This window comes from Chrysemys picta, chromosome 11, assembly GCF_011386835.1.
Source record: "Chrysemys picta bellii isolate R12L10 chromosome 11, ASM1138683v2, whole genome shotgun sequence".
Classification (NCBI taxonomy): Eukaryota; Metazoa; Chordata; order Testudines; family Emydidae; genus Chrysemys; species Chrysemys picta.
In genome coordinates, this window is record NC_088801.1 from 12,840,251 (window position 1) to 12,853,567 (window position 13,317).

General features: G+C 44.7%; 1 protein-coding gene across 8 annotated transcripts in view; it reads right to left on the reverse strand.

Annotated features, from left to right (window-relative positions):
- MUC13 (mucin 13, cell surface associated) overlaps nt 1–13,317 on the reverse strand; it is a 50,580-nt gene that overhangs the window by 15,800 nt on the left and 21,463 nt on the right. For 5 of the 8 annotated variants that reach the window (XM_065561529.1, XM_065561528.1, XM_065561524.1 and 2 more), the window contains 6 exons: nt 12,268–12,303; nt 11,687–11,725; nt 6,266–6,301; nt 5,250–5,285; nt 3,822–3,944; nt 1,910–2,016 (listed from right to left, as the gene is read on the reverse strand). In XM_065561529.1, the coding sequence (XP_065417601.1) occupies nt 1,910–2,016; nt 3,822–3,944; nt 5,250–5,285; nt 6,266–6,301; nt 11,687–11,725; nt 12,268–12,303 (377 nt within the window). The remainder of the gene's footprint in view (nt 1–1,909; nt 2,017–3,821; nt 3,945–5,249; nt 5,286–6,265; nt 6,302–11,686; nt 11,726–12,267; nt 12,304–13,317) is intronic. The other 3 variants (XM_065561530.1, XM_065561526.1, XM_065561527.1) reach the window with 2 other exon arrangements.

A 13,317-nucleotide genomic window follows, 5' to 3' on the forward strand; every position in this document is an offset into this window, starting at 1 on the left:
GTTCCTGTTCCTCCAGCAGATGACAGATATTCATGTGGCTCCAGGAGGTTTAGTGGCTGAGCCCCCTTCTTATGGCAGAAGGATGTGTGTGTGCGGGCACACTCATACACAGATTCCATCCCCCTGGCTGAAGTACCCAGGGGAAATCCCACAATGGGAAACTCATAGTGGCTTCTGTTCCTAGACCTCCTCGCACAGGAGGCTTCTTAGCAGGAGGGGAAGATCTCCCTTCCCTTCACCAATCAGTGCCACGTGGGGCACCAAGAAGCAACTCTTATGATGAGCAAATCTATCATCATAGTCCATTAAAGAACACTAGTATAATCACCCAGTATATCCCACTTCCCCAGGAAAGATGTTCCAAGACTTCATTCAACGTTTATACAACTGCACATGGTGTTTAACATTCCCCTCATTCATACTATTCATCTACTTATGGAACAGAAATTAGGACTCTTATGTAGGTGCCTAAATCCATATTTAGACATCTAAACTTTAAGCACCAATGTCTGAAAATGTTGGCCTTTACTTATGGTCATATGGTAGGAATACTTTTTCCTGTATAAAACTGTAACCCACTTTTACTCTTATGAATGAGAATTACTGTCTCGAACCTGCTGATGATGTTCAAATAAAAAGCAACAGAGGGTCCTGTGGCACCTTTAAGACTAACAGAAGTATTGGAGCATAAGCTTTCGTGGGTAAAATCCTCACTTCTTCAGATGTTCAAATAGTTATCACTGAGTAGGATGATGTTTACTATGATGTACATGTTATTCCAGTCAAGACATGAGGCTTCACAAAAAGTACAGAATTTGTAATAAGAAAATAAATATGTATTCGTCCACCCTCCTTGTAGAAACATTTGAATTTAAAAAAGGGTGCAGATACAGCAGCCCTAGGATACAGGTTCCCAGAGCTTTAAAATTGTACAGATCTGAGGTATACAATAGAGCTGGTCAGAAAATTCCAGTTGAACAGTTTTCCAGCAGAAAATGCTATTTTATCCAAAATTTTAAATGTTTTGCAGGAATATGTCGATTTCTATAAAAGTTGCAATGGAAAAAAATGGAGGTGGTGGTGGATTTTTCCCTTCTATCAGCCAGGGGGGGTTCCCTCTCCACCTCAGACTTCCTCCTGTCGCCAGTCTGGGGGTTTCTCCCTTCCCCTCTCTGCCACCTTAAGTCAGCCAGGAGGAAGGAGCAGTGCAAGGGGACAGGTGCCAGCAGCATTGATATGTTCCCAAATGGGAATTTTCCCTTTCATGGGAAATTCTGAAGTTCGACGTTTTGATCCTATTTGGAACAAAACAAAATCTTGCACACTTGGAATTCCCTGTGGGACAGAAATCCCATTTGTTGGCCAGCTCTAGTATACAAGGCCAAATCTTGGTTTCTTATCTATGAAAGAAAGGGAACAATACTTCAGGCACAACCTATACTGCCAAACTCAGTTTCTTATCCGCCTCTAGGCCCTTTCTGCACCACTGCCTGCCCCCAGACTGCATTCCCTGCACCAACTCTTATTTAATACCTTGGAGAGGGTTTCCAACCTGCCTTGCTCTTAAAGGGACAGCACTCTGTCATAGGGTCTGTTTTACATTCTATGGGACTTTTTCATAAGGGAAGCGAGTAAGCAAATTAGGGCAAATTCTGATCTCCGACATGTACATGCAACTTCCACTGACTTCAGTAGGAATGATGTGTGTACATATCTGAGGGTAGAATTTGGCTGTCGTGTAAAGGAATCTAGACTTACGTAGCATATCCCGTGACGGAGATACGGGAAGGTGTAAGTTACGCTGATCGAGACTCCGCTTTGAGGCCCCATATCTTCCTGCACATATCTCATTCCAGAAAGCAGATCTCAAGATTAAATATATATGGAAAAAAAATTTTAAATGACTCACAAAATCTGTGATATTTCTGTATAAATCCCCATACTCCGGAGTGTTTTCATTTGCCATGCTGTCGGTATACGTTATTTTCAGTGTAAACTGTCCAGGGAATACTTTCCCTAAAAATAAATCAGAGACATTAATTCATTACACTGCATTTGTAATAAACAGGGTTACAATGTTGGGTTATCCATGTTTTAGAGATAGGAAGCAGCTCTACATAGGATCCATATTTGCTAATTTTCTTCTATTGGAGGAGACAGGAAGGGATAAGTATTCATTTAACCAACCCTTATCAACAAAGGGCTAAACCCTGCTATCAGTGGGCACGGAGGGAAGAAAAACTGATGTAGTTCTTCTACCAAAATAATGTTAAACTATGAGTATGGCTAAATGCAAACAAAAGCAGGATATGTCTAAGTATTATAGCATTTAATGGCATAAGCCAAGATTTTCATAAATGGGTGCCTAGGTGTCGACATGGGATCCCCCAGGGATCAGTTCTGGGTCCGGTTCTATTCAATATTTTCATCAATGAATTAGATAATGGCACAGAGAGTACACTTATAAAGTTTGCAGAGGATACCAAGCTGGGAGCGGTTGAAAATGCTTTGGAGGATAGGATTAAAATGCAAAATGATCTGGATAGTGGATCAAAAGCTAAATATGAGTGAACAGTGTAACACTGTTGCCAAAAAAGCAAACATCCTTCTGGGATGTATTAGCAGGAGTGTTGTAAGCAAGACACAAGAAGTCATTCTTCCGCTCTACTCCGTGCTGATTACTCCTCAGCTGGAGTATTGTGTCCAATTCTGGGCACCACATTTCAGGAAAGATGTGGACAAATTGGAGAAAGTCCAGAGAAGAGCAACAAAAATGATTAACGGTCTAGAAAACATGACCTATGAGGGAAGATTGAAAAAAACTGGGTTTGTTTAATCTGGAGAAGAGAGGACAGAGAGGGAAGAGAAGACTCAGAGGGGACATTTTTCAAGTACATAAAAGGTTGTTACAAGGAGGAGGGAGAAAAATTAACCTTATCCTCCGAGGATAGGACACGAAGCAATGGGCTTAATTTGCAGCAGGGTAGGTTTAGTTTGGACATTAGGAAAAACTTTCCGACTGTCAGGGTGGTTAAGCACTGGAATAAATTGCCTAGGAAGGTTGTGGAATCTCCATCATTGGAAATTTTCAAGAGCAGGTTAGACAAACACCTGTCAGGGATGGTCTAGATAATACTTAGTCCTGCCATGAGTGCAGGGCACTGGATTAGATGACCTCTTGAGGTCCCCTCCAGTCCTATGATTCTATGACATATGGATTTTGGGGCAGATTTTCAAAGGTACAGAGGTGCCCAAAGGTGTCTAATGATTGAACTCATGGGTGTTAGGTGCCTAACCTGCTTGGTGCCAATCTGCACCTCTAGACACCTAAATAACTTTGAAAAGCTGGCCCTTAGGCACCTAAGAGGCCTAATTTCCCCAAATGCTGAGCACCTAGCAGCTCCTATGCAGTCCCACTTCCACAGGACTCGGTGGGTGCTCACCCAGTTGGGAAAATCAGGCCATTTTTTTGGAAGCCTATTTTGGGCACCTGCTTTTTTACAACCTTGGCCATAAATATTAGCTTCTACTTACCCCAGGAATTCTGTCTGCTTTTCACACAATTTAATCCACACCCTTAGCGCTGTGGGAGTGCAATTTTTTCTAGTGTGTTTAATCCTTGTGTTTCAATAATGTTTCAGGAGATAAAATAGGTCAACCCAATGGGAACTAGTTGCAGAGTAAAGTACTACTCAGCGTGGGTCAGAGTGGAGGAGACTTGCCCAGACCATGTACATTTTCACTGAGAAAATTAGAATGAGTATAGAAAATGCACCACTGTCTGTGCAGTGGATTCAGAAAACGGATCACCCCCAACTCACCTTCCTGACATCCTAATGTTGTGTAGTAGTATTCGTCCAGGCACTCGCACGTATAACCTGGATGTAGGTTAATACACTTAGCACTGCTACGACATGGTTTATTTGCACAGGGCAGAGGTGCTTCTAAGAGGAAAGATATTGACACAGCTGAACAATGCACTAGACCAGGAGGATGGAAACTTTTAGTTTTCCTCCTATTAAACTATTCATGCCTCAAGAAGATTCAAACACTTAAACATTCTGTATGACGGTAAGCCAAATCCTCAGATGGTGTAGAATATATATATATGGAGATATTACCTATCTCATAGATCTGGAAAGGACCCCAAGAGGTTATCAAGTCCAGTCCAGTCCCCTGCCTTCACTACTGATTTTGCCCCAAACCCCTAAGTGGCCCCCTCAAGGAGTGAACTCACAACCTTGGATTTAGCAGGCCAATGCTCAAACCACTGAGCTCTCTCTCCACCCCATTGACTTCCATGGAGCTATGCCTGTTTACAGCAGCTGAGGATCTGGCCCAGCATGCAACAGGAAGGCCACAGATGACTCATGATATGCAATCAACTCTAAACCTGAAAGTTTTCCTCTAAGCAAACAAGGCCAAAAAGGACTCATGAGTTGCCCTGGGAAAAATTATTTATTCTCATTGGCTGTACGTACCGTAGGATTTTTTACATTGTGCATCCAGCACCGGAACAGACATTTTACTATCATTTCACTGTCTTATCCTAGTGCTTCTACTGTTGCTAGCACTCGTGGAGCTGCACTGGCCCTAGACAAATGATGCAAAAACTTCTCGTGGAAAACAAGCCTCTTTCATGTCTCACTTTCACTATCAGTACAATGTGGATAAGAGAACCAACTGTATAATAAGACCACATCACAGATATATCAGTTACCTGATGTACGTCTCGAGCTCTGAACATGTAACATGGTATATAATTGGTAGTAGAATATTATCTAGTGATCTCCAAATTCAGACATGCTAGGGGTGTATTTGGAGATCACAAGATAATCTCAAAGTCTTTATTTGTCTCAATCCTAATTGCTATAGGTTAGATCCTTACAGGTGCAGACCACTCAGCTCTGATGCAGCAAAACATATAAACACATGCATAAACTTCAAGCACACGGAGAAGTGATTTGCTGGACTGGGGCCAGAATGCTCAGCAACTTGAAGGAATGAGCCCTTAATGCCTTCTGATGGCCTAAGGCATTTGTTAGAAAGACATATATTTGCTCAGAGTGAAAATAGTTCTTTTTCATTCACTCGTGAAAGATAAGGCTCCCAAACCCATCCAGTCTTTACACAAGCAAAACTCCCATTGAAACTTATAGGAGTTTTGCTAGAATAAGGGGAGAGCAAGTATCTTTGCAGCTTTACTGCTAACCTCACATGTATCCCATTCCTCTTGGTACCCTCCTTACCTGTTGTAGCTGGGGGTGCTGTCGTAACGGGTAGTTCTGAAAAAGATTGAACAATTCTTAAAATGCAAACACCACTGCAACATTCTGGTAAATTTATATAGACACAGGACCTGATCCTGCCATTACGTGTCATTGAAGTCCCATGCATTTGTGCACCAAGTTTTGGGCCCACAGTCTATTATATTTCAACTTGCTGGGAGTTGTGAGGTACTTGTCCATTTGCTGTAAACCTTCAACGTGCTAATATGTGACATTTACCCTACAGTACACATTTACATATTGGGTTAAATTGATCCTTGGAGTAAGTCAGTGTAACTCCATAGTGAGAGTGACACCAAATCACACCAATGGGGGTTTAGTCTATTATATTTTTGCGGGGACAGGGAGGAATAATCAAGTATACATGGTAGAGTATGGGAGCAATTTAAAGTTTTACTGGTTTGGAAGATATTTGTTTTCTTTATGTCAGGTAAGTGTCACCTGTTGCCCAGTATAGCCAACCAGGCCCAGATCCTGCAAAGGTTATGCACTTGCTTCACTTTAAGTATCTGAATAGTCCCAAATAAATGCAATGGGACTAGTTACATGATTAAAGTTAAGCAAGTGCGTAAGTCTTTGCAGGGCCTTCATTGGTTTCCTGTATTATCTGTGTTGGTCTTCTCCACGGCAAAGGGAGAGAGGAACACTTTGTGCATAGTCAGTTTCACTGCTTCCTCTCTTGGTTGTGTGGGTCTCACATGGCAATGAGGGAGAGGAAAATGTAATTGTAAAACCCCAGAATTTGGCTGAGGAGCTTAGGGTCTGGTGTAGGACTTGAAACGACTTTGAATTCCTTTTTGTAAATTACTAACTTCCCAGTTAGCAGTGTCCCTTTAATATCACCAGCTACTGAACTGGCTGCTCAGAATTATATTATCATTATTTATTAATTCTAATTATTTCCCCACAGCATCTTGTTTGGGTCAGGTGTTTTTACTCCCCTAAGTGATCAATCCCTCCCATTTCTCCATGCTTACTTGTTGTCACTGGGGGAGCTGTGGAAGAGTGAGTTCCTATGAAAAAAGGAAACAAAATCTTAGAATACAAGGAAATGGTAAATGTATAAACGCCATCGGGTCGGAACTTTGCAAAAGCAAATAGATGACATGGCAATTTTAACTCCTTAGCAACTGGGAGATGTGCTGTCCTTGTCCACTGGTCACATCACTGTTTCAAATGTTACCACAGAAAATAAGTTTAATTCCATATAGGCTGAATATGAAACCACCAGGGTTAATTGGTGGGAACAAAACTAGACTGTCAGCACCAAGGATGAATTCACCCCTGTACAGGGCATCAGTATGTAGTCTAGGCACCAAGTAAACTCTCTGCTCCGATTTACAAAGAGTTTAGCTGCCTATAGACGCCTGATGGGATTTTTAAAAATGCTTTTATTTCAATGGGATTTAGGCTCTACACACCTGAAAACTCCACTAGGGGCCTATTTTAGGTACCCAAATACCTTTGATAATCTGGCCCTTACTCCTTCCATTTCTTTCTATCTGGCACAGGAGGGGAAGGTATGGTACAATGATGTAGAAAAGTGATTAAATCAATCTTAAAATGCAAATCCCACTAGAACAGTCTGGCAAATATATGCTGATTTAAGGCTTGATTTTGCTGGCATTGAAGGCCTTGTCTACACAGGGAGTTATTCTGAAATAGCCATCCCTGATTAGCTTCCAGAAAAAGAATGCTTTATTCTGAATAAACTTAATCCACTTAGGAAGCTTAATCCACTTCCCAAGTGGATTAAGCTAATTCAGAATAAGAGCAGCCACACATGGAGTTCATTAGAAACAGATATTCTGCCTTAAATTCATAGCCTGACTTAATCCAAATTAAGCTTCCCTTTGTAGGCAACCCCAAAAGTCGAAGGCAAAACTCCAGTGGGAATGGGTGTTAAAAGTGAGATTGGAATATAAAATAAAATTATCCAAATGCTACATGAACATTACAAATTCTACCATGAACACTACAAATTAATATACTTTTTAAAGTATATATTATATTCTCTCCAACTGTTGAATTTGAAGGTGTCAGAGATATTTGCTGAAAGAGGAAAAAAAGGAAAAAAAAATCTCTAAAGATACAAATTCCATCTGATAGCCACCAACCAGCCATTTGGAATTTTAAAGAGACATTGTACATTTAAAAATAATATTGGTGTCTTACTCCCCATCCCCACCCCCTTACTATTGTTACATGGAACGCTAACTTGATTGTTTCTGAAAGTGACCAGAAGAGGATACATTGGGATCAGAGTCAGACGGCATGTGATCAAGACTTGTTACTGAATTTGGTCTGATGGCTGGATTGTTAGCTTTCCCAGCCTGGGCCGGGTACTGATGGGGAGAGCGACAAGAACGCTGATCCAGTGTTTGATCCTCCAATGAATCGCTCCATAGGTAGACGCTGTCTTGCAGGTTGAGCAGGCCGGGTTCAGGAAAGGCCGTAGTACCTGTGATCAAGTCTTGGCCTTGACCAACTTGATCAAAAATGGTTTTCAACAAAAACTAAAGACAGGAACAGTCTTCCTGGATTTGACCACCGCTTATGACACGGTTTGGCGCAGAGGCCTTCTGTGTAAACTCTTTCGAGTTGCCCTGCTTTGGGTGGTTGAAGTTTTAGAGCTCTTCCTCCAAAATCAGCAGTTCAGAGGACATATGGGCAACTGTTGCAGATCCTGGAAATGTCAGATTAACAGTCCTCAAGGTTCAGTTCTTTCACCAATACTGTTCAATGTGTTTATCAATGACTTGCCAGCAACACTCTCGCGCAAGCTTATCTATGCCGAGAACATCTGCGGCAGCTATCGAGCTCAGTCCTTCTCAGAAACTGACCAAGTTCGGAATGATATGAAGCTCACGGCAGACTATTGTAGTACATGGCTCCTGCAGCCAAGCTTTCCCAAGATGGTTTCTATCATATTTCATCTGCATAATGCAAGTCCAAGCCATGAGTTAAATACTTTTTTAAACGGCCAACGCCTGCAGCACTACTCAAACCCGGTTTACCTGGGCGTCATATTGGATAGATCACTGACGTACTGCAACCACTGGAAGACAGCAGCCAAAGTTAGTCGTTAGAACAACTTGCTCAGAAAACTGGCCAGCTCAACCTGGGGTGCAAGCGCCCAGATACTTAGAACCTCAGTCCTTGCCCTCTGCGATTCAACAGCAGAGTAATGCGCTCCTGTCTGGTGTTGCTCGTCTCACACGGGGCTGGTTGATGTAGAGCTTAACAAAGCTATGCACATTGTTACCGGCATTTTATGTGCAACTCCGTTGCTGTGGCTGCCAATACTTAGTAACAAAGCACATTTGCTGTGAGGGGGCTTCCATCATGCTTAGGGTGACCAGATAGCAAGTGTGAAAAATCGGGACAGGGGTGGGAGGTAATAGATGCCTATATAAGAAAAAGCCCCCAAAATCGGGACTGTCCCAATAAAATCAGGACATCTGGTCACCCTAATCATGTTCCTGGCTAAGATCCATGAGAACAGCAACTTGCCTCTGCACTCAGACCGCTTCAACCACCCTCCAGTTCGCCTGTCTTCTAGATGCCCTTTATGGTCTCATATGCCATATGACGATGGAATTCACTTGGTGTGATGAGTGGTCAGCAACAACCACCGTCAATCACGTTCTCATCACCACCTGAACCATCCGTCCACCAGGTTTTCACTTGCCATGGCACCTGTGGCCATCTTTGAACTGGTTCGAAACAAGACAGGGAAATTGTGTGGCCAATCTCTTTAAATGGGGTTTTTCTAATGACCCACTATGTAGATGTGGTCAACTTCAGACTATGTCGCATATCCTTGACGATTGCCTGCTGACTTACTTCAACGGGGGCTACTGGCTCTTCACCAGGCTGATGACAATGATATCAACTGGCTGGGCACACTGCACTTACGCTGCTGCTGATGATGATGATCAGAGGGGGAAAATATACGTTTTTCTTCAGTTCTTGTTTTGGTTTGTTTGTTCACTTGGGACTGCACTTTGTATACAGTCATTTTCACTGTTTCGCCGGTATAAATGCATCAGTTTCCCCTCTTTGTTTTTGTGTGAGTCTTTCACAGCAATGGGGGAGAGAAAAGATCTAGGAAAATGTGATTGTAAAACCATAAAAACTGTCAGGGGATTCAGGGGCAAGCGTACTTGAAACTATTTTAAATGTATATTTGAAATTGACGATCCGTTATGTAACCAATACCCTTCTAATATCACCAGCTATTGGTATTATCTTAGCACAGTTACATTACTGGCACTATTGTTTCTTATCCACAATTAGCATTCCCCAGCCAGCCCTTGGCCCATGCCGCCTGGGGCTCCCGTGCTGATTTAAAGGGCCTGGAACTCCGGATACCACTGCTGTGGTAGCGGCAGCAGTGTCCGGAGCCCCGGGCCCTTTTAAATCGCCGGCCCCAGGGCAGCTGCTCTCTTTGCGCACCCCCAGCCGTCAGCAAAGGACCATTCTTAAAGCACTGCCACAGCGCTTTAACGTTGCTACCCGTTTCCCGCCCCTTGTCGGCGGCCCTGCCGGTACGGACCCTACCGGCAGGGCTGCCGACGGGGAGAAGGGGCACCGACATTAAAGCGCTTTAATGAATTCTTAAAGCACTGCTGCAGCAAAGAACCACCCTTAAAGCGCTGCCACAGCAAAGGACCATCGCTTTAACGTCGGTGCCCCTTCTCCCCGTCGGTAGCCCTGCCGGTAGGGTCCATACCGGCAGAGCTGCTGACAGGGGAGACAAAAGGGGCAGGGACATTAAAGCGCTTTAATGTGGGCTGGGTATGGGCCAGTGCGGGTTCTTACCGGTACGGAGTACCGGCCTGTACCAGCTCACTTTCACCCCTGCTCTTGGGAGTTCTAACTTTTTAGCAACTGGGGATGTGATGTCCTTGTCGGTTTGTTATGTTAATGTTACCACTGGTAGCGTGCGAATCAAATAACCATATTTTAGACATGGATTACCAAAACCATTGGTCAGCATGAATTAAATCCAGGACTAATGTTAAAATTCACTATCTACTGTGTGGACTCTTCATAATGTGTGTGTGTGTGTGTGTACATACACACAGTAAAAGCTGTTTTATCCAGCATGTTGGGGGAATAGGGGGTGCTGGTATATGAAAAATGCCGGTTAACTAAGAGGGAGGGAGTTTGGGCGCAGGAGGGGTGCGGGGCTGGAGGTTGGGGCGTAGGATAGGGTGTGGGGTGCAGGTTCTGGGAGGAAGTGCAGGTTTGGGGGTTGGGGTGCGGGGTGGGACGGCTCTGCGCACTGCCACCACCCCACCCCAAGTGCTGGCTCTGCAGCGCTCATTGGCCAGGAACTGAAGCCATTGGGAGCTGTGAGAGCGGCGCCAGCGGGCGGAGGCAGTGCGCAGAGCTGCCTGCCATGCCTCCACCTAGGAGCAGCTGGGACAGGTCGCCGCTTGCAGGGAGCTGCCCGAGGTGAGCGCCCCCGGGATCCAGCAGAGGTGTGCATTACTGCAAATGTGACCTATAAAATAAGGCACACACAATTAGCAGACACCAGTAAAAAAATTTTGGTTTAAGGGACTTGACCAGCATCACATAAGAACTCTGTGGTAGAGGCAGGGATAGAATTCAATTCTCCAGGAGGCTAATTCAACCATTTTAACCACATGACCATCCTTTCTAATGAGGCCCAAAGAGGCCTGTAAACAAATGTGGGTCCTACAGATAACAGTCTCATTCACTACACGGTCTTGATACTAAGTGCACGTGATGGACCCACTCCGCGAATGTGAGGCCAAGGTCTTATGGAAAAAATATTAGTGATCATGTAACAAAGACTGTATTGTAATGCATATGCACAAGAGGGCCACATCATAAACTTGTAAGCTGCAGTAGCTACAAGATGGCAATAACTGAGAGAGATTGGAGGAAAAACCTGTTTTTCTTTCTTTAGACGGTTTGTTTCCTTTTTCATTTGACAACACTTTGTGACTAGTCTGTGTCAGTGTTTTCCCCGTAGAGCCAGGCAATGCCCCAGGTCAGAATGCCCTCCCGCACCCCAACCCGCTGCCTGAGGTTGGAACCCCCTTCTGCATCCCTCCTCTCAGAGCCCGTACCCCAATCCTCTATCCCAGCCCTGAGCCCCCTCCCGGAGTCTGCACCCCCTCCCGCACCCCAACCCCCTACCCCAGCCCAATGAAAGTTATGGAGGGTATGGGAGAGTGAGCGACGGAGGGAGGGGGATGGAGTCAGTCGGGGCAGAGGTTTTTGGTTTTGTGCAATTAGAAAGTTGGCAACCCTATAACACAGACAGCCTTAATCCTGGCATTTCCTAACCTTTCAGTGCTTGACTTTGCAACACAGTTTTTGTATGTATGATGTCACTTCCATTCCATTGAACCTCTTACCTATAGTAGCAGATGCAGATGGTGTAGCAGAGGCATCTCCTGTAAAAGAATGAACATCTTACAATGCAAACCTCAGATAATTATTTTCAACAACCTAGTTTTCTACAACTACCTGTCCAAACCATTTTTTTTAAAGGAAATTTTATCTACTTAAAAATCTCTCTTCTATCTGGAAACTTATTAGCTGCTGCATCTGCAAAATGGCAATAACAGAGAGATTGGAGGAAAAACCTGTTTTTCTTTCTTTAGTCAGTTTGTTTCCTTTTTCATTTGACAACACTTTGTGACTAGTCTGTGTCAGTGTTTTCCCTGGAGAGCCAGGCAATTCTGTGTAGGGGTGTCCCACTGCTAGAGGGTGATGGAAAGAGAGGACCTGAAGCTTCTTTTAAACAACTTTTTTTAAACTGACAAAAGTTCAAATTGACAGTATCCCTTTAATAACATCAGCTACTCTGTTAGTTCCACACAATTAAATCATTGTCAGTCTTATTCATGATTTACAATTATTTTCTATAGCAAAATATTTTTGATGGTGATTTTAAGTTTCATACTTGTCAATCAGTTCCATTCCAACCGCTTACCTGTCGAAGTTGTGAGTATTTGGGTAGTGGCATTTACTGTAAGAGAAGAAACAAATCTTTAAATGCAAGCCACACTATGACATTCTATTAAACATATATTGACATCAGATCTGGATAATTGCCTCGGGCTGAATTCCTGGGGAGGGGAGCCAGGGTCTAGGACAAAACTGGGACTGGCAGGATAAAAGGACTGGGACAAAGGGCTGGAGGCCTGGGGTGGTGATTGGACAAGGACTCCAGGCAAGGATGCTGGGATTGGAATCCAGAAGGAATGGGGAATATAGATGGGGGCAGAGGGGAGGGAGAGAGGACAGGCTGTGGCGGACTGGGAGGTGGGAAGGAGGAAGAGAGAAAGATCACACAAGGAGTTGGAGGTGAATGGGATTGGGAATAACTGGGCAGAAAAGGGGGCACATCATGACAGTGTCTGAGTGCTTCACAAACTTATCATGTACTTAAGGGCTGTCTCATCATGCACACACACAAGAGGGCTGAATTAAGGTTGCACAGGAGTGTTGCCATGTGTCCGGTTTTCAACCAGAATGCCTAGTCGAAAAGGAATCCTGGCAGGTCCGGTCACCACTGCAGACCGGGCCGTTAAAATTCTGGTTGGTGGTGCAGTGGGGCTAAGACAGGCTCCCTGGCTCCGCGCAGTTCCTGGAAGTGGCCGGCATGTCCCTGCGGCCTCTAGGTGGAGGGGCGATCAGAGAAGCTCCGTGCTCTGCCCCCGTCCCCAGTGCCGGATCCACAGCTCCCAGTGGCCGGGAACCATGGCCAATGGGAGCGGCGGGGCAGCTCCGTGGACATCGGCAAGGCACAGAGCATCCTGGCTCCTCCATCTAGGAGTCGGACATGCCGGCCACTTCTGGGAGCCACAGAAAGCCTGCATTAGCCCCCCTGCGCCGCCGAGTGAGAGCTGCCCAAGGGAAGCACCGCCCGGTTGGAGCCTGCACCCTGAACCTCCTGCCCCAGGTCAGAATGCCCTCCCGCACCCCAACCCGCTGCCTGAGGTTGGAACCCCCTTCTGCATCCCTCCTCTCAGAGCCCGTA